At 41.1% G+C, this 27,650-nt stretch overlaps 1 protein-coding gene across 9 annotated transcripts in view; it reads right to left on the bottom strand.

Moving 5' to 3' along the window:
• The window catches only part of PDE8B (phosphodiesterase 8B), a 267,553-nt gene that overhangs the window by 121,564 nt on the left and 118,339 nt on the right, over positions 1-27,650 (bottom strand). For 5 of the 9 annotated variants that reach the window (XM_045062408.1, XM_045062402.1, XM_019835832.3 and 2 more), the window contains exon 2: positions 19,484-19,543. In XM_045062408.1, coding sequence (XP_044918343.1) covers positions 19,484-19,543 — 60 coding nt within the window. Of the gene's footprint in view, positions 1-19,483; positions 19,544-22,953; positions 22,976-27,650 lie in introns of those variants that run through there. The other 4 variants (XM_045062413.1, XM_045062396.1, XM_045062426.1 and 1 more) reach the window with 2 other exon arrangements.

Below are 27,650 nucleotides of genomic sequence, written 5' to 3'. Positions count from 1 at the left end.
GACCAACCCTCTGAGCCTAGCAATTAGATCCCTAGAAAGACACAGGAAAGGGAAATAACTCAAAGCAACCTCAAACACTAATTTTAACACCCAACCCATGCTAGAGTCTGGAAAGAATGACCATGAAATGTGAAGATAATGGAGCCAAATTGAGGAAAACTTGCCCCTTTCTGCCTGAGAAGTGCAGCCCCACTGGAAAGAAGGTGGCAATACCCTGTGTCCCCCTCACCAGCCCCGGGGCTCCAGCACCAGATTCTCTGGCAGAAAGCCCGAGAAAGCCTTCTCACCACCTGAACTTGTTCATTTATTTGCTTGATTATGCTCTATCCTCCCACTGGAATTGAGCTTCAGGACCGCAAGGACCTGCCTACCACGTTCCCAGCTACCCCCTCCCTCACCCGTGTGCCAAGATGGCACTTACTAGCTGCTCAGAAATATTTGGTGAGTTAAAGGTTAACTAACTGTAGAGTTCTCTGCAAAACGCAGAAGGGTTTTATTTACTATGATTAGAAATAAGAGGTTCTCATAAAGAGATGCAATTATCTCAAGACACAGATAAGGCATTTAATGGTTTTCAGCATCCACTTCTGGTTTAAACAGTTAGCAACAGAAGGGTTTTTGTCACAACATGAAGTGCCTTTAAGCCAATAACCAATATCATTCTTGATGATGAAATATCAATGTGCTTCGTTTACATTCAGAAAGACGAATTGTGCAGCCATTACCATTACATTTTTAAAATGTTTTATTAATTAAAAATTGGCAATATACAGGTCACGATCTCGCGGTCCGTGAGTTCGAGCCCCGCGTCAGGCTCTGGGCTGATGGCTCAGAGCCTGGAGCCTGTTTCCGATTCTGTGTCTCCCTCTCTCTCTGCCCCTCCCCCGTTCATGCTCTGTCTCTCTCTGTCCCCCAAAAAATAAATAAACGTTGAAAAAAAAATTAAAAAAAAAATTGGCAATATATAGAAAATAGACACAATACTATAATAAACCTAATGCACCCAACACCCAGCTTCAGCAATAACCAACTCCAGGCCAATCTGTCTTCATTTCTACCCTTCCCCAATTTTCAACACTTGCACTGGTTTGCAGCAAGGCCTGCATATCACATTATTTCATTCATTGGTATCTGTTAAAGACTTAGAAAAAAAAAGAAAGAAAAGAAAACCACAACATCATCTCATACCTAAACCTCCCCAATAGCTCCTTAACATCATTAAATATCTGAATGCATCATAAATGTCATTTGTTTTATACTGTTTAAGTCATTTCCTGTTTTCCCAAATACCATGTTTCCAGAAGAGACAGAATCATTTTCAACATGATTTTGACATTTTCTTCTTTTTTAATTGAACTTGTATTTATTTATTTACTTTTTTAAGCTGTGTTTTTAATGAAATTTATTGTCAAATTGGTTTCCATACAACACCCAGTACTCATCCCAACAGGTGCCCTCCTCAATACCCATCACCCACCTTCCCCTCTCCCCTACCCCCCGTCAACCCTCAGTTTGTTCTCAGTTTTTAAGAGTCTCTTGTGGTTTGCCTCCTTCCCTGTCTGTAACTTTTTTTCCCCTTCTCCTCCCCCATGGTCTTCTGTTAAGTTTCTCAGGATCCACAAATGAGTGAAAACATATGGTATCTGTCTTTCTCTGCCTGACTTATTTCACTTAGCATAATACCCTCCAGTTCCATCCACATTGCTACAAATGGCCAGATTTCATTCTTTCTCATTGCCAAGTAGTATTACATTGTATATATAAACCACATCTTCTTTATCCATTCATCAGTTGATGGACATTTAGGATCGTTCCATCATTTGGCCATTGTTGAAAGGGCTGCTATAAACATCGGGGTACAAGTGCCCCTATGCATCAGCACTCCTGTATCCCTTGGGCAAATTCCTAACAGTGCTATTGCTGGGCCATAGGGTAGGTCTATTTTTAATTTTTTGAGGAACCTCCACAATGCTTCCAGAGCAGCTGCACCTCCCAACAACAGTGCAAGAGGGCTCCCATTTCTCCACATCTTCTCCAGCATCTCTAGTCTCCTGATTTGTTCATTTTAGCCACTCTGACTGGCATGAGGTGCTATCTCAGCATGGTTTTGATTTGTATTTCCCTGATGAGGAGTGACGTCGAGCATCTTTTCATGTGCCTGCTGGCCATCTGGATGTCTTCTTTAGAAAAGTGTCCATTCATGAGATTTTGACATTTTCTTCTTAGCACATGGCTTGAAATCACACACTAGTAACACAGGATGCAGCCACACTTATTAAGAGCTCACCCTGGGCTAGGTCTGTCACTCCTCAGTCCAGAGTGCTCCTAAAAGTTTTTGACCACAGAGCTACTTCTAGGAAGAAGTAGCAGGTGGCTCTTCTAAGAGAATTGAAGGGCACAGCCTTGTGGATTTGATAATGAAGAGAAAGTCTTCAAATGAAACTATTAACAAGAGAGCTACAGTGTACAAGTCGGGTAGGATAAATTGGTTTGTGTGTAAAGTCAATAACAGCTATGGTATTAACACGAAAAACTCAATACACAGGGCTTAAAAGTAGGAAAAGATGAGAGAATTTCTTCTTTTTTCTTTTTTTGGAGTTAATTCTTTTTTAAATTTATTTTTTAATTTACATCCAAGTTAGTTAGCATATAGTGCAACAATGATTTCAGGAGTAGATTCCTTAATGCCCCTTAGCCCATTTAAACCATCCCCCCTCCCATAACCCCTCCAGTAACCCTCTGTTTGTTCTCTGTATTTAAGAGTCTCTTATGTTTTGTCCCCCTCTCTGTGTTTATATTATTTTTGCCTCCCTTCCCTTATGTTCATCTGTTTTATAAGATGAGAGAATTTCTTCTCAGTCCTCTGTCTAGCTGAACTAGGACTTGCTAAACAAGAATCTCAACACTTTAGATTTCCTTTATACCATCTGGCCTCAATAACTGACTAATACAATAAGAACACACTGTATTCCCATGTTGGGCACTGCTGAAGATTAACCTCGTAATACTTACAGACTGTTCCACTTTTGGAAAAATAATGTCATTAATAAACAAAAATTTTCCAAGCACCTACTACATTCCCAGCATTGTCTTTAACTGCTTAGAGTACAGTGATGAAAATAATAAACACCCTTGCACTATAGAGGTAGAGGGGTAAAGAACATGAATAGTAAGTAAGCAAATGACACTGAATGTTAAAAGTGCTAAGTGCTACGTACAAACAGTAGGAGAGGGGAAGGGAGAGCAAAACTGGGCACTTGGAAGCAACATTAAGGAAGGTGGTTAGGGTAGGTCTCACTGAAAAAGTAACATAGGCACAAATGCCTGAAGGAAACAGAGAAGGAAGCCAAGTTGATGTCTGAAGGAAAAGCACTCCAAGCAGGGGGGGCTCTACTGGCCTCTAGAGTGGGAAGTGTGCTGGATGTGTTCAAAGAACTGTAAGGAAGCCACTCTGACAGAGGGAAGAGTGAGAGGCAAAGTCTAGTTTGCAGCAGAGAACTGGGTCACATTAAGGCCATTTGAGGAACTTATACTGGATTTCACATGAGAACTCACAAAACTGGTTCAAAGTGAGCAATGGTATTAACCATGTCTTGTTATTTTCTGTAGTTCTAACGCTTTGACATCTAAAGCCCTGCAACCCTGTGCCTCCAAAGAGGGTTAGTCAATTTCTGGAAATAGCAGAAAACATGCCTAGAAAAGCACCCTTCAAATGCAAATCAATCCAGAGCCCAGACTCCTACCACTTCTTTTATCACGCTTTAATGCATGGAACCACTATTCCACCTACCCTAATCACTCCAGGGCCAGGAATCAAACAACCAGAGACAAACCCCCAAATTCCCCTGCGATGATTCAAGCTGGCCAAACCTGCTTACCCTCCTCTACCCATTCCTTCCCACAGAAGCCACAGTGAGACTCTTGCCCACATTTTCCTCTTGGTCTCTCTGCCTCCTGACCAACCTTGGTGCTAAATGTGTGGTCTGCCATGGCATAGGGTGCCCCCTCCTCCAAGTGACAAACTGTTTAATCATAGTCATTTCCTGATCTGTTGGCCTCACCCTACCTAAATAATAACATCTTCATTTTAAAACAAGACTAATTATATTGTAAAAGCACTCATGAGAGAATTTCTTTGGGTAGTGTTTAAAATTCTTCCCATTTAAGGGTAATGTATGGAACTATTAAGTTATTATAATGTATACCTGAAACATAACACTGTATGTTAACGGGAATACTTAAAAAAATAAAATTCTTCCCATTTATTAAAAAAAATCAGAAAGACTACTTTTCAATAATTCAACTCCTAAGTGAAAAATCTACAGGAATAAAAATATATATGCATTTTACAGTGAAGTACTATAGTAATTACCTTTTTTTGATGTATGCCTATCTCTGGAACATTGCATCTTTTCTAGGAAAGTCGCGGGCCCAAGTAACTAGGGTTGGACTTTCTGCCCCTATCTCCCAGCGCAGCTGGGCTAATGATATTCTGTTTCCAGAAACTTGGGATTTGAACAAAAGAGACACAAAGGCCAGGAAATGAGACCTGTAGCTCATTAATAGTAGAGATATGGAAGCAAGAGCCTTTAACTCTTGCTGTCAAAGTACTCAGAGATGGCTCACTGCCACACTTTCTAAGCCAGAGCTTTCAATTCCTCCTTGAATTCTACAAAGAAAACAAAAATTGCACAAATACGTTTTTATTCATTTATTTACTTTGTTGTATAAGGCAGCTCTTGCTTGCAACCAAAGAAAACCAAAAAGACCTAAAGTGATACAGTCCCTCTCCCTATTTAACATTCTGTGTATCGGGTGCCTGGGTGGCTCAGTTGGTTAAGTGTCCAACTCTTAATTTCAGCTCATGTCATGATCTCATGATTCTTGAGATCAAGCCCTCCGTCAGGCTCTGTGCTGGCAGTGTGGAGCCTGCTTGGGATTCTCTCTCTCGCCCTCTATCTCTGCCCCTCCCCCATTCACACTGTCTCCATCTCTCTCAAAATAAAAAAAAAAACTTAAAAAACTTAAAAAAAATTTCTATGTATCAGTACTTAGTTTGTTAGTCATGGCCACTTGTAAGTATTTACTGACCCTTCACTGAGGCAAATCTCAAAATTTCAGAAAATAAACTTTAAAAATAATTGGGGCGCCTGGGTGGCGCGGTCGGTTAAGCATCCGACTTCAGCCAGGTCACGAACTCGCGGTCCGTGAGTTCGAGCCCCGCGTCGGGCTCTGGGCTGATGGCTCAGAGCCTGGAGCCTCTTTCCGATTCTGTGTCTCCCTCTCTCTCTGCCCCTCCCCTGTTCATGCTCTGTCTCTCTCTGTCCCAAAAATAAATAAAAAACGTTGAAAAAAAATTTAAAAATAATTATTAAAGGCATACGAATGAATTTGATTTGTAAAGAATAAGAGTTAAGTGACCCTTTTATTTGCTTTAATAATATAGAGAACATTCAAAGAGTATGTATTGATGATCTATTATAAAGTGTTATGAACTGGGAGAAAAAGCTGATAGAGACGGACAAAGTCTAGTCTCTGCCCCTAGGAAGCAAGCAGGGGAGACAGTCAGGGGAAGATAAGTATAGTAAATGCACTACTGAGCAGTGACCACATGAGAATAAGGACATGACAACCAAGAAGAGAATCTTGGCGCAGCGGAATGGGCAGAAGGAAACAATTTTGTTGTATCTACCTCACTGCACTGCTGTAAACACATCAAAAGAGTAGATTAAGATCTGATCCAGGCTGAAGTTTGGGACAATGAGACAACACCTTCCTTCTGGGACAGATCTGGGTGGACTTGAGTCCTGTCCAGGGTCAGAACACTACTAGAGGCAATCCTTGCTTCGCATGGTAGGGCCAGGCTCTAACAGCAACTACAAAAAGCAGCCCTAAATGATGGCAAAAATGACTATTCTATGACCTTCATAAATTCTGTCCAAACATGAAAAATCTTAGTTGGTATTAACTGTGTAATGAAATAAAGTAAAACTGTAAATGAAAACGTTAGAAACACTGAAAATTAAAATATTTTCTTTTAAAAAAACTTACAAGTAGCTTGAACAGTATGTGCCTTCTCCAAATTGTGTAAGCATAGAATACAGAGTGAGCATCTTTTCTATGACCTGGTGAACTACAAAGTCCTAAACTTCAATCAGCTTCCAGTATTTCATCTGCCCAACTTTCAGTGCCACAAAATAGGCCGAGTTTCATTAATACGTAGTTTTCTTTCTGTTTTTTTACTGGTACCACTTCCTCTGTGACATTTCATTACTTTCATCACAAACATTCTCCATGGATTCTGATCATTGCTGCAGGTTTAACGACCTCTGGCTGCAGATCTAGAACATCTCAATGTGACAGTGTGAACATTCCCACCCCAATCAGCTCTCTCCTCTAACCTCATTTACATTCAATTTAATCTTCCCTCTGGCAGGATCACTTCTCATTTCTCTGACGCACTTTCATCTGTGTTGGCTCATTCCCTCTCTCAATGATCTGTTTGTGTGTAAGGTCATGTGTGTGGTCATGGAGAGACAAGATGGTGACAACTAACTACACACTTTGCTGTCTGTGCCTGCATGGACGAACAGTAGGCAGAGATCAATCATGAAGACTTTGAAAAAGGTGACGTCATTGGTTACTGATTGCGCCACGCATCTGTTATTTACATAGTGGTGTGTGGACTGAAGTGCTAGCAACACAGTTCATATTTAAAGCAATTATTCAATGAGAACACTGATGTAATTGCAATCCAAAGTATGTTGTGGGGATCTGGTGTGATTTATCTCAACTCTGAAACCTGTATACACTGAAACTGTGCAAAGCTAGGGCAACCTATACTGCTTTTCACATGTAACTACAAAGAACTCAAACTGCCATGCAGGGCCTCCCTCCTTTTGCAAGGAGACTGCTACCTAAACCTTCCTAGAACCACAATGTTTTATTCATCTCTCCATCCAAGCTAGAATGACCAACTAAGGGCTGATCCGTGGCAGGGCCAAGAGAATCAAGCAGACGTGTCTGGTGGGAGCAGCCTCACAGGGGTAACACAGACTGCAGGTGACTGGGAGAAGGGGTGTCCCAGTAGCAATTACAAGAACAGGGCCCAGGACTCTCAGGACTCCTGTAAGCAGGAAAGGACTCTGAGGGTGATCCATTACCCCCCATTCCACAGATGAGGATAGTACCTTCCCAAAGCCAAGCAGCAACAGAGCTGGATCCACATCTGCCAACTCCTGCTTCGGTGAACTTTCCATGGCTCCAGTATATGCTCTCTTGCTTTGCTGGAAATCCTTTTAACTATTCTTTTGACAAGTTTAATCAACAAATGCTTACAAATACCTTTGAGGAAAGCAATAATCTGTCTCGGATAGTCAAATCACTATGAAACTATTTTCTCAGTAAAGACTAATTATGAAAAATATGAAGATAAAACTAACCTTTCCCTAAAGAAATGTCACTTATTAGTATTTGTATAAACAAAGATGAGTCTACACATCTCTACATGCATTCCCCCTGTCTATTAAGCATCAATTTTCAGAATACTTGGTTTGGCTTTAAGCAAACACTGGGTAACAAAGAGCTTCTAGAATAGACCACACGTATAGATTTTATTAGTATTAGCCACATACTAAACTATTGACCACTGTGATCAGGTGAGGGGTGAATTCAGCAGGTACAAAACGGTTTGAGAGCATTCCTTAAACGTCTCCAGGAAGGTGATGCTATTAACAGCTATGGTTTGATGAAAATTTAAGAGCCAGCCATTATAATGAAAGTACTATTAAATATAGGATCTTATTCAATAACTCTTCAACAATTCTTTGGAGGTTGGAATTATCTTCAATTTAGAGACATGGAAACAAAGTGCTACAAGTGTTAAGAGACTCACCCACAGCCACACAACTAGCAAGATTTGAACTGAGGTCAGCCTGACTCCAGAGCCTGAGCAATGATGTTAATTTTTTTTTTCCCCCTGAAATATGGGACCAAAATTCCTACCGACTCTGTAATTGCATGGAACTGACTGGGCTAGGTGGAAGCCATGACTTCACAATAAAATGAAGGACAGACAGGACAGGAGAGTCCTGCAGCAAGTTACCATGTCAAAGCATCTCTACAACTCAGTCATTTCACTTAATATGTAAGGATAGCCCCCATGAGGCCATATGAGCTCCAATACTGAACAGTTCCAGAAAATCCGTGTCCGTGCAATATGGAAGAATAAATCTTAAAGCCAAGTACAGCCTTGGTAGGAAACATTTAGGCCACAGTTGTGATGAATAGGATTTCCAAATCCAGTTGGAAAGCCCAGTGGGAGTGGCAGAGCGGGGGAGGCAGTGGACAGCACCGTAAGCAGAAACCTGCCAATTCTACATACTGAACAAGTAAATATCCTCAAGGCAGTGATGAAGCAAAGGCCACTCATTTTGAAATGCTGATATGAATCTCCTGCCTCAAAATATTTCTCCTACTTTTAATTTTCTTGCCAAGACTGGACAACAGGACTTTTAGTATCAGTCCCAGCCACTCCCCCCAGGAGAGACGTCCTCTATGATACCATGCTGCACTTCGCCCCAACACTTCCACCCATTCCACTTCTCACACTGCTCCTGACAGCTCATGCAGGGCATGCAGAGCTCCATGTTACATGTCGTGACATGGGAGCAAGTTTCCCCCAGTGAACTGAGAAATGCACCCAAAAAGCAACCACATCCTGAAGTATTCTCATCAAGCAAGTTCCTCCCATGCCCTAAGGACTCTGGCGGATCCAGCTCTTTAACATTTGCAGCATGCCAGTGAAGTAAAAATAGATATTCTTCCCCAAGTTGGAGGAGGGGGAAGGCAGGGGGGAAAAAAACAAACGAATACGAAGGCACTGGACATAGTATGATTTTTCTAAGACAGTCACATTATCAGTAGCAGAAGCACAAAAACACTTCACTAGATATAACTGTCCCTTAAGCTGGAGCGTTACAAATGATAGAACTGACTGAGCACACTTGTCTTCCACTGTAGCACCTATGACAGAGCCTTGAACATACAGGTGCTCTGGAGCTGGTTTCCGAAGGGATCAATGAAAGTATGTTTCAATCAGACCAAGCGGGAATGACACGTTAGCTCTCAGTTGAGGGTGTTATCTTTTTAAAAACAATCTCTTGATTACTGTGTACCTCACTCAGAGAGGGACTCCTGACCACTTGCATCTGCAGGCATCTAGGGCCAAACTCATGTGATGGGAATCAAGCAGCAAACACAGTAGCACTGGAAACATTCCAGCTCTTGCCCTGAGTGATGAGTTCACTGTATTCATTTCGTTATTTCATAGTTTACGAGTAGCAGTTAAAAATAAATCCAAAATTAGAGACCACTGTTTTTCAGTAGTGGAGTATAGAGCTGTTTATGGGAATTTTAATACTACCAAGGACTAGATCATGTCTGAGATGACAGAAATACAGTATATTTGAGACTCTGTTATAAAAATCTGACCACCAAACATGCATATTAAAAAATTACTCAAGGGGCGTCTGGATAGCTCAGTCAGTCAGGCATCCGACTTTGGTTCAGGTCATGATCTCACTGTTCGTGAGTTTGAGCCCTGCACTGGGCTCTGTGATGACAGCTCAGAGCCTGAAGCCTACTGCAGATATATATTCTCTCTCTCTCTCTCTCTCTCTCTCTCTCTCTCTCTCTCTGTCTCTCTGTCTCTCTGTCTCTCTCTCTCTCTCTCTCTCTGCCCCTACCCTGCTCGTACTCTGTCTCTGTCTCTCTCTGATAATTTCTCTAAGAAATTATCATCTAGAACTGGGAGTAGGTAAAGACTTTTAGAATACAGAATGTAATAACTATAAAAGAAATAACTTAAGCTACATCAAAATTAAATTTTGCTCAAAAGCCAAAGTTAAGAAGATGAATAGAAAAATCAGCCTGGAAGAAAATATTCACAAAATCCATTTTTTTTATTTTAAAGGTTTTATTTAAATTCAGTAGAGCTAACATATAGTTTAATATTGGTTTCAGGAGTGGAATTTAGTGATTCTTCACTTACATACAACACCCAGTACTTGTCACAACAGGTGCCTTTCTTAACACCCATCACCCATTTAGCCCATCCCCCCACTTCCCCTCCAGCAACCCTCAGTTTGTTCTTTATAGTTAAGAGTGTCTTATGGTTTGCCTCCCTGTCTTTTTTTTCCTTTTCCCTTCCCCATGTTCATTTTTGTTTATTGAATTCCACATGAGTGAACTCATATGATATTTATCTTTCTCTGATTGATTTATTTTGCTTAGCTTAATATACTCCTGCTCCATCCACGTCGTTGCAAATGGCAATATTTCATTCTTTTTGATGGCTGAATAACATTCCATTGTATATAAATTCCACTTCTTTACTCATTCATCAGTTGATGGACGTTTGAGCTCTTTCCATAATTTGGCTAATACTGATAATGCTGCTATAAACATCAGGGTGTATGTGCCCCTTCAAATCAGTGTTTTTATATCTTCTGGGTAAATGCCTAATCATGCAATTGCTGGGTCATAGGGTATCTCTATTTTGAGTTTCTGAGGAACCTCATACTTTTCTCCACAGTGGCTGCACCAGTTTACATTCCCACCAACTTTCTCACATCCTCGCCAACACCTCTAATTTCCTGTGTTGGTAATTTTAAGCCATTCTGACAGGTGTGACGTGCTTTTCTCATTGTGGTTTTGATGTGCATTTCCCTGAAGATGAGTGATACTGAGCATCTTTTCATGTGTCTGTTAGTCATCTGGAAGTCTGTGGAAAAATGTCTATTCGTGTCTTCTTCCCATTTCTTAACTCCCCATCATTTGTTTTTTGGGTGTTGAGCTTGATAAGTACAAATTTGGGATCATAACCTTTTATTAGGTCATTTGCAAATATCTTCCCCCATTCATAGGCTGCCTTTTAGTTTTCTCAATTATCTTCTTCGCTGTGCCGAAGCTTCTTACCTTGATAAAGTCTCAAAATTTCAGGTTTGCTTTTGTTTACCTTACCTCCAGACACACGTCTAGCAAGAAGTTGCTATGGCAAAAGTGAAAGAGGTTATTCCCTGTGTTCTTCTCTAGGATTATTATGGTTTTCTGTCTCACATTTAGGTCTTTCATCCATTTTGAATTTATTTTTGTGTATGGTATAAGAAAGTGGTCCAGTTTTCATTCTTCTGCATGTTGTCATCCAGTTTTCCCAGTACCATTTGTTGAAGAGACTTTTTTTTCCATTGGATTTTCTTTCCTGCTTTGTCAAAGATTAGCTGACCATATAGTTGTGCATCCACTTCTGGGTTCTCTGTTCTGTTTCATGGATCTATGTGTCTGTTTTTATGCCAGTACCATACTGTCTTGATGACTGTATCTTTGAAACAGAGCTTGAAGTCTGGAATTCTGATGCCTCCAGCTTTGCTCTTCTCTTTCAAGGTTGCTTTGGCTATTCACGATCTTTTGTGGTTCCATACAAATTTTAGAAATGTTTGTTCTAGCTCTGTGAAAAATATTGGTTGTATTTTGATAGGGACTGCATTTCAAGTGTAGATTGATTTGGGTAGTATCAATATTTTAACCATATTTGTCCTTCCAATGCATGAGCATGGAATATTTTTCCATTTCTTTGTTTCCTCTTCAATTTTTCTTGTAAGTGTTCCACAGTTTCCGGAGTACAGATCTTTTATCTCTTTTGTTAGGTTTATTCCTAGGTCACTTATGGTTTTCGGTGCAATTGTAAATTGGACAGATTCTTTGATTTCTTTTCCTCCTGCTTCATTATTGATATACAGAAATGTAACAGATTTCTGTACATTCATTTTGTATTCAGTGAATTTGCTGAATTTATCAGTTCTAGCAATTTTTTGATGGAAACTTTGGGTTTTCTACACAGAGTATCGTTATCTGTGAACAGTGAAAGTTTGACTTTTCCCCTGGAAACCTGGGTGCATTTTACTTCTTTTTGTTGTCTGATTGCTGATGCTAGGACTTCTAGTACTATGGTAAACAACAATGGTGAGAGTGGACATCCTGGTCTTGTTCCTGACCTTAGAGTGAAAGCTCTCAGTTTTTCCCCATTAAGGATGATGTTAGCTGTGGGTTTTCTTATCCAGCTTTCATGATGTTGAGGTATATTCCCTCTATCCCTACTCTGTTGAGAATTTTTATCAAGAGTGGATGCTGTATTTTGTCAAATGCTTTTTTGCATCTATTGGCAGGATTATATGGTTCTTATCCTTCCTTTTATTAAGGTGGTGTATCACATTGATTGATTTGCAGATATTGAACCATCCTTGCAGCCCAGGAATAAACCCCACTTTTTCATGCTGAATAATTCTTTTAATGTACTAATGGATTCGATATGCTGGTATTTTGTTGAGAATTTCTGCAACTAAGTTCATCAGGGATATTGGTCTGTTTTTCTCCTTTTTAGTGGTGTGTTTGGTTTTGGAATCAAGGTACTGCTGGCCTCATAGAATGAATTTGGAAGTTTTCCTTCCATTTCTATTTTTTGGGACAGTTTGAGAACAGGTATTAACTAGTCTCTAAATGTCTGGTAGAACTCCCCTGGGAAGCCATCTGGCCCTGGACTTTTGTTTGTTGGGAGATTTTTGATTACTGATTCAATTTCTTTGATGGTTATGGGTCTGTTCAAATTTTCTATTTCTTCCTGTTCCAGTTTTGGTAGTTTATATGTTTCTAGGAATTTATCCATTTCGTCCAGATGGCCCAATTTGTTGGCATATAACTTTTCATAATATTCTCTTATAATTATTTGTATTTCTGTGGTGTTGGCTGTGATCTATTTCATTCGTGGTTTTATATATTTGGGTCCTTTCCTTTTCTTTTTGATAAGTCTGGCTAGGGGTTTATCATTATTACTAATTCTTTCAAAGAACCAGCTCCTAGTTTCATTCATCTGTTCTACTGCCTTTTGTTTCTATATCATTTATGTCCACTGTAATCTTTATTATTTTCCTTCTTCTGCTGGCTTTAGGCTTCATTTACTTTTCCTTTTCTAGCTCCTTTAGGTGTAAGATTAGATTGTGTATTTGAGAGTTCTCCTGCTTCTTGAGGTAGGCTTGTATTGCTATATACTTCCCCCTTAGGACTACTTTTGCTGCATCCCAAAGATTTTGGACTATCGTGTTTTCATTTTCATTCACTTTCATGTACTTTTTTATTTTGTCTTTAATTTCCTCATTAACCCATTCATTCTTCAGTAGGATGTCCTTTAACCTCCATGTCTTTGCAGTCTTTCCTTTTTTTTTTTTTTTTTTTTTCCTGTGGTAGACTTCAAGTTTCATAGTGCGGTGGTCTGAAAACATGCAAGGTACGATCTCAAATCTTTTTGTACTTGTTAAGGACTGATTTATGACCCAGTACGTGATCTGTTCTGGAGATGTGTATCCTGCTGCTTTAGGATGGAATATGCTGAATATATTGGTTGCCTATCTGGTCCAGTGTGTCATTCAAAGCCATTGTATCCTGGTTGATTTTATACTTAGATGATCTGTTCATTGCTCTAAGTGGGGTATTAAAGTCCGTTACTATTATTGTATTGTTATCAATGAGTTTATGTTTGTTATTAACTGATTTATGTATTTGGGTACTTTCAAGTTGGGGGCATAAATATTTATAATAGATCTGTTGAATAGACCCCCTTTATTATGATATAGTGCCCTTTTTCATCTCTTGTTATAGTCTTTGGTTTAAAATCTAGCTTAAGTATGGCGACTCTGGCTTTCTTTTGATGTTCTTTAGTATGATAAATGGTTCTTCATCCCCTCATTTTCAATCTGCAGGTGTCTTTAGGTCTAAAATGAGTCTGCTGTGGGCAGCATATAGATAGATCTTGTTTTCTTATCCATTCTGATACCCTATGTCTTTTGATTGGAACATTTAGTCCACTTACACAGCAGTATCTATTATTGATAGATATGAATGTAGTGCCATTGTATTACCAGTAAAGTCATTGTTTCTGGAGATTTTCTGTTCCTTTCTAGTCTTTGTTGCTTTTGGTTTTTCTTTCCCAAAGAGTCCCCTTTAATATTTCTTGTAAGGCTGGTTTAGTGGTCAAGAACTCTTTTAGTTTTTGTTTGTCTGGGAAACTCTTTATTTCTTCTTCTATTCTGAATGACAGACAGCCTTGCTGGATAAAATGTTCTTGAATGCATATTTTTCCCATTCAGCAACTTGAATATATCATTCCACTCCCTTTTGGTCTGCCAAATTTCTCTGGAGAGATCTGCTGCAAATCTTATTAGTCTTTCCTTTTAGGTTGGGGATTTGTTTTCCCTTGCTGCTTTCTTTTCCTCTCTGTATTTTTCAAATTTTACTATGATAAGTCTTGGTGTTGGCCTTCTTTTGTTGATTTTGATGGGAGTTCTCTGAACCTCCTGGATTTGGATGCCCGTTTCCTTCCCCAGATGAGGTTAGCCTTCAGCTATAATTTGCTCAAATAAACTTTCTGCCCCCTTCTCCCACCCCTCTTCTTCTAACAAATGGTATTACACTTTATGGGGTTATTGAGTTCTTTAAGTCTACATTCGTGATCCAGTATTCTTCTTTCCCTCTTCTTTTCAGCTTCATTGTTTTCCATAATTTTATCTTCTATATCATTTATTCATTCCTCTGTTTCTTCCATCCTTGTAGTCATTACATTCAGTCGGTTTTGTACCTTAATTATACTGGGGTCTTCTATTGCTTTTCTCAAACCAATAGTGTATGACTATTGGTTTAAATTCTGGTTCAGGCATATTACATGTGTTTTGATTCGATCCCTGGCTATGACCTCTTTTGTTCTTTATTTTGGGGTGAATTCCTCCACCTTGGTATTGTATCTGGGTCTCTGTCTTCTGTGTGTTAGGAAAACCTATTATGTTTCCTGCTCCTGAGAGTAATGTCTATATTAAGAAGAAGTCCTATACTGTCCGCTTCAGGAAGTGTTTCTGGTGGATACTGTGTGCACTCCACTATTGTGTTTTGGCTGCACTTTCCCTCTGGTCAGTCCTCTGCACAGTTTCTCTTTGCCTGCATAAGAATTGTCCGGACCTTGTCCATTGTGTGGCAAGTTTTAACGAAGTGTGCTTTGGTCTGCTTATTACAAAAAGGTAGATCCTATTTCCCCCAGAGCTGAAGCTTTTAGCACTCTACGATCAGATTTGGTGCACGCAGGGGTTTGTAAAGATCTTCTGGGGTTGGGGCCCGCAGCTGCTCTCTCAGGCCCTAGTTCACAAACACCTGTGGAGAGCAGGGGATGAGGCTTGGTGTAAATAGTTCAAGCCTCCATGCTACTCACTGAAGTCAATCCATACTAATGGGCAGGGGTAAAAATGGCATCAGCTGGCTCTCTCCTCCCAGAGAGGAGAGTTCATGCCCGCTACTCTTCAGGAAGCCCTCACAGAAGAGTGAACAATCTCCTCTAATTTGCTGCAGACATCTATCAGATCCCTGCCTTCAACCTGGTCCAAGCCATCTGCCCACCCAGCAGTGCAGTGCTCCTGTGTTTTACATCAGGCATGCCAGATGTGTTTCATATCTCCAAATCTTAGGGACAGGGCACAGCACAGACCTGTGTTGATCCTCTGAGGGAGGGTCTTGCTGCACTGTGGCTCGTGCCCATTTGCCCCAGAAGGGCAATCACATGAACGCAAAGGGGCTTGGAGTGTATGGTAAAGTGAAGCAAAAGGCTGGCATCCAATTAGCTGCCCTCAGCAGGTGTCTCTGATTGTATGCTAATAAATGGGGCAGTTCAACGGCACCCACTAGCTCTGTGGTCCCTGGAGAGGCAGTGCCACCTCTCCCAAATGCACTCCAGGAAGGGGAACTGTCTCTCCCAGTGCGACTCAAGGGATCCTGAGCCCATTCTGTTCACTTCTGGGCCCTCTGCCCTCCTTATCCATAGAAGCACCACTATGCCCACCAGGCTCCACCCAGCAATGTCATAGACTTCTAAAACTTTAGTCTTTGAGCTCCGTGGCTTGTAAAAACTTGCAATCATCAGCCCCTTTCGTTTTGCCTGCCAACGGTTTTAGGGAAGTACTTTTCTTGTGCAATGCCATGCCCTCTGTTCTTTCTGTCCCTCTCTCTCCCTCCCTCTCTCTCTTACTCTCTCCCTCTCCCTCCCTCCCTCATCAGGGATCCCTCCCCTCTGCAGCACTGGTGATTCTTTTCTCCCCCAAATCACATATCCTCTCCATTCCACAGTGTGGCCTCTTTTCTCCTTCTAGTTGTACAGTTTGTTCTTTCAGTCCTCAGATCCATTTCATGGGTATTCAGAATGATTTAATATTTATCTAGCTGTGTTTGAGGGATAAGGCAAGCACAGGGTCCTCCTACTACTCTGCTGTCTTAACTCCTCCAATATTCTCAAAATCTGACAAAGGACTTGTAATAAGAATATATAATGAACTACAATTCAGTAATGTTTTAGAAGTCAATCTAATTGGGGTGACTGGATGGCTCAGTCAGTTAAGTGTTTGACTTTAGCTCAGGTCACGATCTCAGGATTCATGGGTTCAAGCCCTGCATTGGGCTCTCTGCTGTCAGTGTAGAGACTGCTTCAGATCCTCTGTCTCCCTCTCTCTCTGCTCCTTCCCTACTTGGGCGCTCTATCTCTCTCAAAAATAAATGGACATTAATAAAAAGTCAATCCAATTAAAAATAAGACTTAACCAAACATTCACAAAAGATAAAAGAATTGCCAATAAGCCAATAAAATTCTCAACATTACTAGTCATGGAGGAATAGAAATTTAATTCACCATAAGATAATTAGCTAAAATTAGAAGACTGAAACACGAGTCATTACCACGGATTTGGAATAACCAGAACTCTCATAGTGTGTGTAGGAATATAAAACAGTACAACCCACTTTGAGAAGAAATATCGAAGTCTCTTACAAAATTAAACACACCATTATTTTGGAGTTTCTAACAAGACAAAGAGGCAAATAAAATGAAACAAAAGGCATTCCGATTGGAAAGGAAGAAGTAACGGCCTGACCCTGTATATAGACAATCCTCAAGAACCCATAAAAAACTCCAAGAGCTAATGAAGGAGCTCAGCAAGGTTGTAAAATACAAGATAAACAAAAATACATTTTATTTCTATATACTAGTAATGAATAATGCAAAAATGAAATTAAGGAAATAATTCCATTTACCATAGTATCACACAATAAATTTAAAATACCAAAGACATACACTATAAAACACTGTTAAAAGAGGTTAAAGAAAATCTAAATAAATAAAAACATCGTATTAATGAACTGGGAGACAAAATTGTTAATGTTGCAATACCCAAAACCAGATTTATAATCTGTTGTATGATTTGCAATCATTTAGGGGACTCACACCACACAGCACAGTAATCAAGATAGTGTGGTACTGGCACAGGACAAACATACATACCAATGGAACAGAATTGAGAATACAGAAAATAAACCTTCACACTTATGGTCAGTTCATTTTTGACAAAGGTGCCAAGACAATTCAATGGGGGAAAGAATATTCTTTTTAACAAGTGGTGCTGTGACAACTCAATATCCACATGTAAAAGAATGAAGCCCTACCTCAAATCATATACAAAAATTAACTCAGAAGAACCATAGAGCTAAATTTAGGAGGTAAAACTCCTAGAAAAAACCAAAGCAATCAATCTTTGTGACCTCAGATTGGACAACTGATTCTTACACACGACATCAAAAGATGATGAATGAAGAAAAATTTCAGAATGATACCTATAGCCTGACCCCTTTGAAATAAAGCTTTAAAATATTCAAAAGCAAAGTAATTATTATGAATGGACACACACATATGTAGAATAAATATACAAACACCTAGCATAATCAATTTCCAAAGAGTGGTTACTTTTAGGGAGGTGAGGATTGGAGGGGAGCAATACAGAAAGATAATTAAGGGTAATCTTTAATTTCTGGAGAACAAACTCAAACAGAGAAAGTATAATGTTAATATTCAATAAAAGGGGTACAGCTATACTCATGTACTTTAGTGAGTATTTGAAATACTTTACAATTTGACAAATTATGTTTTTAAAAGTCGAGACATCCTTAGTATGATCATTAATTTCCAGTACAACAGAGAGGAAAAATTAAGGTAAATTAAACTAATTGTTCCAAAACTATACTAATCTCAAGGAACATTCTGGAAATTGCTTTGGGAATAAACACCATTATTAGATCCTTTGTCATTGCCTTTATTCAAAATGGAGCACAAAGTACACGCCCCTAGAATGATGACTGGAATTTTCCACTTGTTTGTATTCTATACAGATAGTTGTGGCTTATGTTTATTTTAGTAAATTCTTTTTTCTCTCTCTACTCCTAAATTTGTTTTCATCCAATTTTCCCAAGCTAAATATCTTCCTTTTGTTTTTTTCCTTTCCCTAGATTTGTATTTCCTTTCCTAAGCAACAATAAAACATTATTTTCTTTTCCATTTGCTCATAAATCAAACAGTACATTTCCTTGTTTGGTTTTTCACTTTCATCTACATGTTTGGTTTGCTTACATTTTTTTTTTCTGCATTATGCACTTTTCCCAAGTAATTTTCCCAATGCACAAGCTTCCAGGTGTTAACAAGCTACTTTTTTATAGGGAGAAGGCTTGCTCATTTAGGCCTATCGGGAAGATGTGTATGCAGATGGAGATTTAACAATAACCACTGTTGGTTTAAAAGGGTACCAATCCCTCCACCCATGTTCCTCTGAAGTGGCCAATAGACCCTGAGGGCTGTGGGGAGGATGACTGCAAAGCTGCTGCCATTTTTAGAGTCAGGTGAATGCCATAGACCCTGGGCCTTCTCTTCCTGGAGCTCGCTCAGTGCTAAAGAGTCCAGACGAACACATGGCTCAAGACACAGGGGACAAGAAAGAGGAGCCTCCTGTCATCTTTTCTTCCCAGCCAACAATAGTTGTCATTTACTGAGACCTCTACAGCCAAACAGTCTTCTAGGCACTCAGTGCCATTTAATTTAACCCCTAATTCCCCATGAGAGAGGGGAATTATCATCTCTACAGACAGGGCACTGGGTAGAGAAGTCAAGCAATATAAGCAAGGTCACATAGCTTAGTGACCTGGCTGGTAGAGCCAAGATTCACATCCACCTGTGGCTCATGGCAAAAGCCCTGACGCTTGCTACACATAGCTTCTTCCCTTTCTGACTGCTGCAGGGTGTGAGCAGTCCACGTTTTTAGTGAGAGTTGTCCTCCCTCCCAACCCACCACGCAACCTACCTCCTGTATTTATACTCAAGGCGGGGCAGTGTTTAAATCCTCAAGCAAACAATTTGATTCCTCAAGTATGACATTATGAAAAGTCAGCAGTTTCACAAAGACATATATACACAGTCTGTATGCATGTACAGGTGTGTTTGGAGGGGCAAGGATGGCTACGTGCTGTAATACTGAAAGAGCCCCTCCAGGAACAAAGCCCCAGCTGAGTAATGGAGGCATACCTGAATAGGATCCTGCGTCAGTCTCATGGGCCCAATGCGTACCTCCGCAGAAGAAACCTGCTGAATAAAGGACAAAACATGAGATGTGTCGAGTCAAACTACCAGGAGTGACGAATTCTTCCTTCCTCAGAATATTACCTTATGCCACTTTATAGACCCTAACCGTAAGGATTCAGTTTACTGACATGGAGAAAATAAAACATCATACACAGCATAATCCTGGTTTTGTGTAAGAATATATACATTTATACCTGCTGAAAATGTCTTGGAGGGATAGCATCAAATATGAAGTAGTGGATTTCAGGTTGTTTTTAAGTATGGGTTTTTATAATAAACAAGTACCGTTTTATGGGAGAAAAACATTATTTTCTGAGCACCTACTATGTGCTCGGCACCATGCTAGACAATTATTATTCTGAAATCTTGAGTACAGGTTTTTCTTAAATGTGAGAACTACAACATCTCTATGGTTTTAAGATCTGTTCCTTTATTTAGATCTTCATTTCCTTATCTTCATTTTATATGAGGAATAAACAGCTTATTCTTGCCCATGTTTACCATGAATAAACTCATTTCAATTGGACCTCTTCAAATCAACTAAGGAACCCCATAGCACGCCAAGAGGCAAACCGTGACTCACTCCAGGAATGAGCTTAGGTGTTCAGCGGCCAAAGCCATCTCACTGCTTCAGCTGTAAGCATAGAGCAAATATTTGTCTTTAATTACTGTGTTTGGATTTCTAAGAGGGATTTTTCTCTAGATTACTGGACCAAGGGTCTTGGCCTCACCTCTATGGATCCAATTTTGTTTTTCTCCAAGAAGGTGTAGTCATTGTGCCACCACTTGGAAGTTTATCCTGCAGTCTACACACTAGTTCGGTCCCTGTCAATCCTATGGAACACCTTCAGCAAGCATAAAAATCCACAGGGCGGGAAATAACTCAGTAATAAACCAAGGACCGAGACAAGGCTTTATCAGTTAATAACAGCAGAGCTCTCATTAGGCTATAATTTTGAAAACTAAAAGTTTCCCTTTCTCCTTTCTTCCTTTTCCTCCATGCTTGATTCCTGGTGGGCATGGTCTGTATCTTCTCCAAAACATGACTGAACTGTTCACACTTTTCTCTTTAAAGTTGATCCCTCAACCCTAGCATCATTGCATGAAGCAAAGCTGCTGGGGGGCTTTGGTCTTTTACCAAACTAGCCAGCATAAAACTCAAAGCCCTCAGATGACGGCTCAAGTGAGGTTCTTGGTCCTCTGTAGTAGGTTCCGCTTGGAAAGGCAGCTTCTGGACAGTGGGTCCATCCAATAGGCCTGGCACAACTCATAACAGCCCAGGGCCTCAAGTCCCGGAACCCATGGACCAGTAACAAGTTCCTTCCATGTTTTGCTGCTACCTTCAGGTCAAAGAACATGAGACCTCATGCTTCTTCCCTTTAGACAAAACAATATACTGCAAAGCGTTACTGCTGGTAGCAGACCCAGCATATATGCACAGCCCCAAGAATGACTCCATTGAAAAAGGACCAGCACCAGACCTCCTGTGTCACTAGGACTCTGCATCCCACCGGCCACCCAGCTCTACCCTAAAAAGTTTTTAGGGGCCACCGGGATGGCTCAGTTGGTTAAGCGACCAACTTTGGCTCAGGTCACAATCTGTGGTTCGTGAGTTCAAGCCCACATCAGGCTCTGTGCTGACAGCTCAGAGCCTGGAGCCTGCTTCAGATTCTGTGTCTTCCTCTCTTTCTGCCCACCCTCATTTACACTTTTTCTCTTGCTCTCTCTCAAAAATAAGCACTAAAAAAAAATATTAAAAAATAAATAAAAAGTTTTTGTCTGAACCAGACATGGCCCTTCAAAAGCAGTGTAACTGCTAGAATTTTATTTTAAAGCTAATAATTAAGAAGCAAAACCAATTTGGTACGGTAAGATAAATTTGACTGATAATCTAGGGTATCTCTTCACGGTCTCTGTGCCCTCTTTTGGATTCACTGCACCCACCACATATGTAAGCTCTCCTCCAACAGGCCACCTGTGAATGGTTTCTCCAGCAAAACTGGCTCCCAAAGTGGTCATCCAGGGGCAGAAAATAAATGAAATAAGTAGTATAAAGTTTGAAAGGAATAAAATAAGAAGTGACTCACTTTGGAAGGCTAAGGGATAGGGAGAAGGATCCTTGCTGGAAGGGCACAGACCATCCAAAAAAATAATTCACTCTCTACCCATACATTTCTTTTTTTTTTTTTTTTAACATTTATTCATTTTTGAGATTGGGGAGACAGAGCATGAGCAGGGGAGGGCAGAGAGAGTGGGAGACACAGAATCAGAAGTAGGTTCCAGGCGCTGAGCTGTCAGCAAAGAGCACAATGCAGGGCTTGAACTCACAGACCGCGAGATCATGAAGTCAGACGAGCTGAAGTCAGACGCTTAACCGAATGAGCCACCCAGGTGCCCCATAACCCATTCATTTCTGTATAACTTTGTAAATAACCACCATGTGCATGAAGTACTTACATAGATAGCTTGCTTTTTTTTTTTTTTTTCCTCTGTTGACTAAGAGCTCACAATATATTCCTGATGAAATCTCTCCAGAACAAATCCTGTGGAACAGTGTAATGACTGTTGGCACACAAATGACTAGATTCTCTTCAAGGAAATTATTCTCATTATTGTCTCCTATTCATTTAGGCCCAGAGGACCCAATTACATTTCAGCTTTTTATGTTACTGAATTTAGACATGACACAGGTCAAGTCACTTTTTTACATAGGTCTCTTGGTGGGATAAAAGCCCTGAGAGGTGGCATTTGTGGGTTTTTAATATCAACATTAAAAAGAAAGTCAATTACATTTTCTTTATAGGTAAGGAAATAATGACTCATTTGGAGTAATTCTGAAATACAGTCTTTGCATTATTGTCAACACTGGCAAATCTTTTAAACTATGATCCTTTCTGCCATGCATTTTATGTCTTTAGAAAATACGATGCTTTTGCTGGAACTATCAAATAAGCTCAGTATGTTACCTCCAGGGGACTGCAAGATTTGAACGTAGAGGAAGAAGTGTTCTAAAGGAGGACAAAGACGTTCTCAATGACTTCTGATCACAACTCAGAAGAAGAGGGAAGGAAAAACCCCTGAAGCTTATTACTTCATTGGCATGAGGTAAAATTTTTCATGTATTTTATTTCTTTTATTTTGGGGAGGTAACTATTACTTTATCGCTTTATTTATTTTTGGCGCTAATGAGGTAACAGGCCCAGGGTTGAGAAGGCTGATAAACTGACATGTTAAAATGACTTACATGTTTGGTACAGTGGTAGGAGCTTAACAGTATTTTCTCATTTAATTCTCAAAATCCATTTCATTATTTTAGCCATGTGAATTACAATAGGCTAGATTATACTGTGGTATCAAAGAGACCCAAAATCTCAGTGGCCTAATATTATAAAGGTTTATTTTTTTATTCATACCAAATTCACTATGGTGTGAGGCGACCTTCCAAGGCAATTCCTCCTTGTGGTTACTTAGCAGTCCAGGCCAAGAGAAAGGCAGGGGGAAAGTCACAGGAGACTCGGGCATGGGTTTTTAAGGTCTCAGCCTGTAAGTTACACACACTGCCTTCCCTCAGCCCAGCGGCCAGACCTGGTCACATGGTCCCACTTCACCGTAAGGAGGTGGGAAATCTAAGGAAGCAAAGGGGTACAGGTTATATAGGCCTTTTTCAACTTTGCCAAGAGAACATCACAAGATGATGGGAACACTCCTCAAGCCCCCCTCTCTCTGCTAGTGACTCTGCTAGTCACTTTCACAGGAGTGACCTTAGGGGGAGACAGGCAATGGTCACTGAGTAACAGTACATAATTTTCGAATCGACACTCGACCTAGAACATATCCTTTTCCTGCCATGACAGGAAAGACCCTACCGTCTTCTTCTATGGCCCCAAGAGTCCCTGGCCTGCATCCAACATTTTAACCTCGGCCTAACCCAGCTCAGCAGGAAGCTGCCATCTGAGGCAGGGCCCAGGAGAAGTGGTGCAAGTTTGGTTGACCGTCTTCAAGACCCCTGCCTGTCACATCTCTACCCACCTCCTCCCAGCCCTACTTCACTGTAGCACACTCCACCTCCAACACCAGCTGAGGGCCTTGGGTTACCAGCTCCCTCAGTCCTGACCTACACTTAGCTTCCTGTCTCTTGGCTTGCCTTTTCCTTCTTAGTCTGTGCTCCCAGTCATCTGACCTTGGCCTCTGTGTCCAAGCCAGGTCAGCTAGCCCAACAGAACGGTAGAAGGTCTCCTTGCTGGCTCTGAGGGCGGGCGCAAGGCAGCGACCAGCAGAGGTAAACACGCGGCAGGCATATTCACAGGCGCACCAGTTTGCAGAGTTCTGTTTTTAACATGGGAGCCTTACTGCCTACATTTCACCAGTTTGTCAAAGGGTATTTATGAACATCAACAGGAGACCACATACTGATGACTCTGTAACTGAGCCAAGATGCTCCACTTCAAAGAGTGAACTCTGAGCAAGCACAGAGGCACACATCCTCAGTTAGTGTATTAGTTCTGAGTCCAGGCAGTCAAGAAGTCTGCCAAGGCCACAAAGCAAGCAAAGGAGGGGGTCACAGGTAGCATAATGCCAGCACCCAGGAGGAGAAGAGGATGAGACAAGAATGCGAAGAGAGACACTTCCTAGCTGCTCTGACCACACTGCTTTCCCCAAAGGCCCAGGGAGGAAGGAATGCTGACCGAGAGTGCAGATTTAACCATCTAGTGTTTACCACGTGTCAAACACTTGTGTGCACACACGTCCACACATGGTAACAAACACATGCAAATACATGCAGCAGGCTAACCAATTCACAGAAAAGTTGGCTCTCTAGGGGGGGAAAAAAAAAGCCCTATTTGTAGCATTTGCTGATTCTGTCGTGTAAATACTTTCACTTAAATTAATCTCAAACTCACACGGTTGGCCCCTGACTGTATCTTTTCATTGTGAATGGAAAGGGTGTGTGAGTGGCAAACTCGAGTCTCTGTTGGTCTCCACATGTCTATCGCTCGCTTTTGTCTGACAGTTTAATGAGATACAGAATTCTGGTTGATAGATTTTTCCCTCAAACTTTGAAGCTAAGAGAAAGGAAAAAGTACTTCTGGTTTTAGGGCAGAGGGATCAAGGAGGCAAGCAGGTCATGAAAAACAGGAGGATGTTAAGACTGTGTTGGGAGAAGAAATTCCAGACATAGGGGACAAGAGAATCAAAGGAATGGAGGCCAGGTCACAAAGGTACAACAGCGGAGAAACTTTAGACTGGGAGGGCTGGGTTCAGTCCCTTAGAGGATCCCGGAAGGAATGCGCCCCTCCCCACCCCTTGCTTTTTTTACCTGTAGGCACCAACCACACTGTAGGTTTCTGAGTGAAGAATTCACACAGATTTAGGACTCGGGAAAACAAAAAATCAAACATCTGGTTTGTCTACTTTCTGGATAGATAAGAACAGATTTAGCAAAACCAAAACAAAGACGCTGCCATGAGTAGGAACTAGAGCACTGAAAACAAGTGGGAAAAATATGTCACGATGAACCAAAAAAAAAAAAAAAAAAAAAAAAAAAACGGACCAAAAAACCCCCCCAAAGCCTGGCCTCGTTTCAATGGAGAGGCAACTCCAAGATGCAAACCAGCTGGTGCAGGTCAGGCAGATGAAAGACAAAATCGGGAGAGAAATCAAGGCAGTTGAGGCTGGCTAATTTGCCCGTCCCTGCACCATGTTCCCCGCAGCTGACTGCCACACTGCAAGGTATTTGCAGCTTCGGGAGGTTTGCTAGAGAACCTGCCCTTGAGTTTTAGAGCTTCCCCCAAACAGGAAGCAAGTGAGAAGTCAGGAAGAAAAGCAGCTGACCTGGAAAAAACCCTTGCTGCCCCACCTGCCAGGCACAGCTGCTCAAATGCCCCCACCATGAGGGCTGTCCAAGCCCAGCTGCACCCCGGCACCCCCAGATTGCTCTCCTCAGCACCCTCCCCTACTGCATAGCATTTACTGTATCACTCCTTTCTCCTTGGCAAAACCGAGTTTCCTGAGGACACAGAGTCTGTCTTCCTCACCAATTTCTTCCCAGGACCTATAAGGTATTCAATAAATAAATGCAACTGAAGCACACTGCCTAAAAATCACACAAATTTTAAGTAGCGGAGTCAGGACTGAGACTTCATTTCCCCCCTGGCACGCCGAGGGCCATGTTCTTCCATCATGCTCCAGAATTTAGAGAATTCCGACTGCACTTTTCTGTCACGAGTTTCTGGGTGTGGTTCTGATTTCGCAAAAACACATGATCCAGTCTCCACCAATCCCTGCTCGGGTCCTGGTTGTCCATACTAACAGGGCGGCTGCCAGGACTAAGAAGAAGAAAGTCAAGTGTGTGTGTTCGTGAGTGTCTGGGCCACTGTGTGGGGCTTCCTTAACTTCCACCTTCCAAAAAACAAGCTCAAAGTCTGAATCTTCCCCCACTTCAATGACTTCGTATTTGGAATCCCTTCCTCCCTGCCATCATCAGTACTGAGTGTTCACCCAGGTGAACACACACGCACAGCTCAAAGCAAATATGACTTCACTTCTATGGAGAGGGGCGACTCCCTGGTAAAGACCATTTCCATTACCAAAGGGAGCTGTAGGCTCAGGAAGACTCATTTTTAAATGCCCTTAATCAACTGTGCCTGCTGACCCATTGCCTCTGACTTTAGTACTGAATCCTCTCAAGGTGTTCCCTGTCCACCCTCCATTCCCCCGCCAAATTCTTTCTTTATTCCTCTGAGCAAGCAAAGGTTGTGTATCACTTTTGCCTTTTTAATAGGCCCAAGCCTGCCCTCTGGCTTTCAGTCCAAAAGGCACCAGTACGGACTATGAGGACGCACGTGCCTGTCTCGTTCTGCTCTCCTGTCTCATCCACTCCTCAGGCTCCCTTGCCCTCAACACATCTAACACGCTTCCTTCTGTCTCTGTCAGCCATGGGGCCCTCACCATGGGCTCTGCCCTCACATCAGCCTCCAGGCCTCCCCTTGCTTTGATTCTGGTCACCCTAGAGCATCTCCTGGCAACTCTGCTGCTCAGAACTTTCAGGGCCCAGTAGGTGGTTCTGACCCTCCCCTCAAATTCCTGCTGCCAGTCTCTGATCTAGAAGTTTTCATGTGCTTTGCATTACAAGTACCTGAGGTTTATTAAATGTATGTATGTCCGGGTCCTAGTTCAAACCAAGAGAATCACAATCTCTAAGGATGGGTCCCAGGCATCAGCATTTTTAAAATCTCAGGTGCTAAGCTAGGGTTTAGAACCACTGGTCTATTCTAAGCAAACTTGTCTGTTGTCAACAGCAGACTCAATTACGTGTTAATTCATTCAAGAAATAACAACTGAGTAATTACCTCGTGAGAGGGACCAAAATCTACCCAAACACCCTCTCCAAAATCACAAGATCACTTAGGCAAGAGCAAATCCTTCACATGTGATGATTTCCCCAAACCAATGACCTCTAAATTAAAATTTAAAAAAAAATGTATGTCTGTGTTATAAAACACATATATGGAAGATTACGTACAGTCATGGATACAGTGGGTGACATATCTAGTGATTTTTTTAATGCTCTGTTTTGTGATCTCTTAGAACAGTACATTAATTTGCCAGCATGATGTTTCATTGCAAAAACATACAGATAACTACACATCAAAATATATCACTGTCAAAGAGATCGATTTGCCTCTGAAATTTAAAACTTCTATTCACCAAAAACTAAAGGAAAATCAAAAAACACTAATAAAAAGGGAAAAAGGGAGAGCCCAAAAGATAAAAAATCAAAAACTCAGGAAACAAGCAAGCATTAGTAACCAGAACATAACAAAAACCTCTAAAAACAATCAGGGAAAAACGACAACCAAAAAGAAAGTTGGGCAAAAGATTTGAAAAAGAAACTTGCAAAGAAGGAAATATACGCATGAAAAAATGCTCAATTTTAGTAATAGGAAAATACTCTTAAATTACAATGAGATCCTATGTCACACCCAGCCATTTTTTAAAAGCAACAGAATGGGAGAAGTAGGAAGTCAAACAGTATCATGGGCCAGAAGGCTGACCCACAGGAACTCATACATTGTTGGTGGGTGTGTAAATTGGTCCAGCCACTTTGATA

This window comes from Felis catus, chromosome A1 (assembly GCF_018350175.1).
Source record: "Felis catus isolate Fca126 chromosome A1, F.catus_Fca126_mat1.0, whole genome shotgun sequence".
Classification (NCBI taxonomy): domain Eukaryota; kingdom Metazoa; phylum Chordata; class Mammalia; order Carnivora; family Felidae; genus Felis; species Felis catus.
Note: the sequence above shows the minus strand (reverse complement) of the source record. Positions and strands in the feature narration are given on the sequence as shown.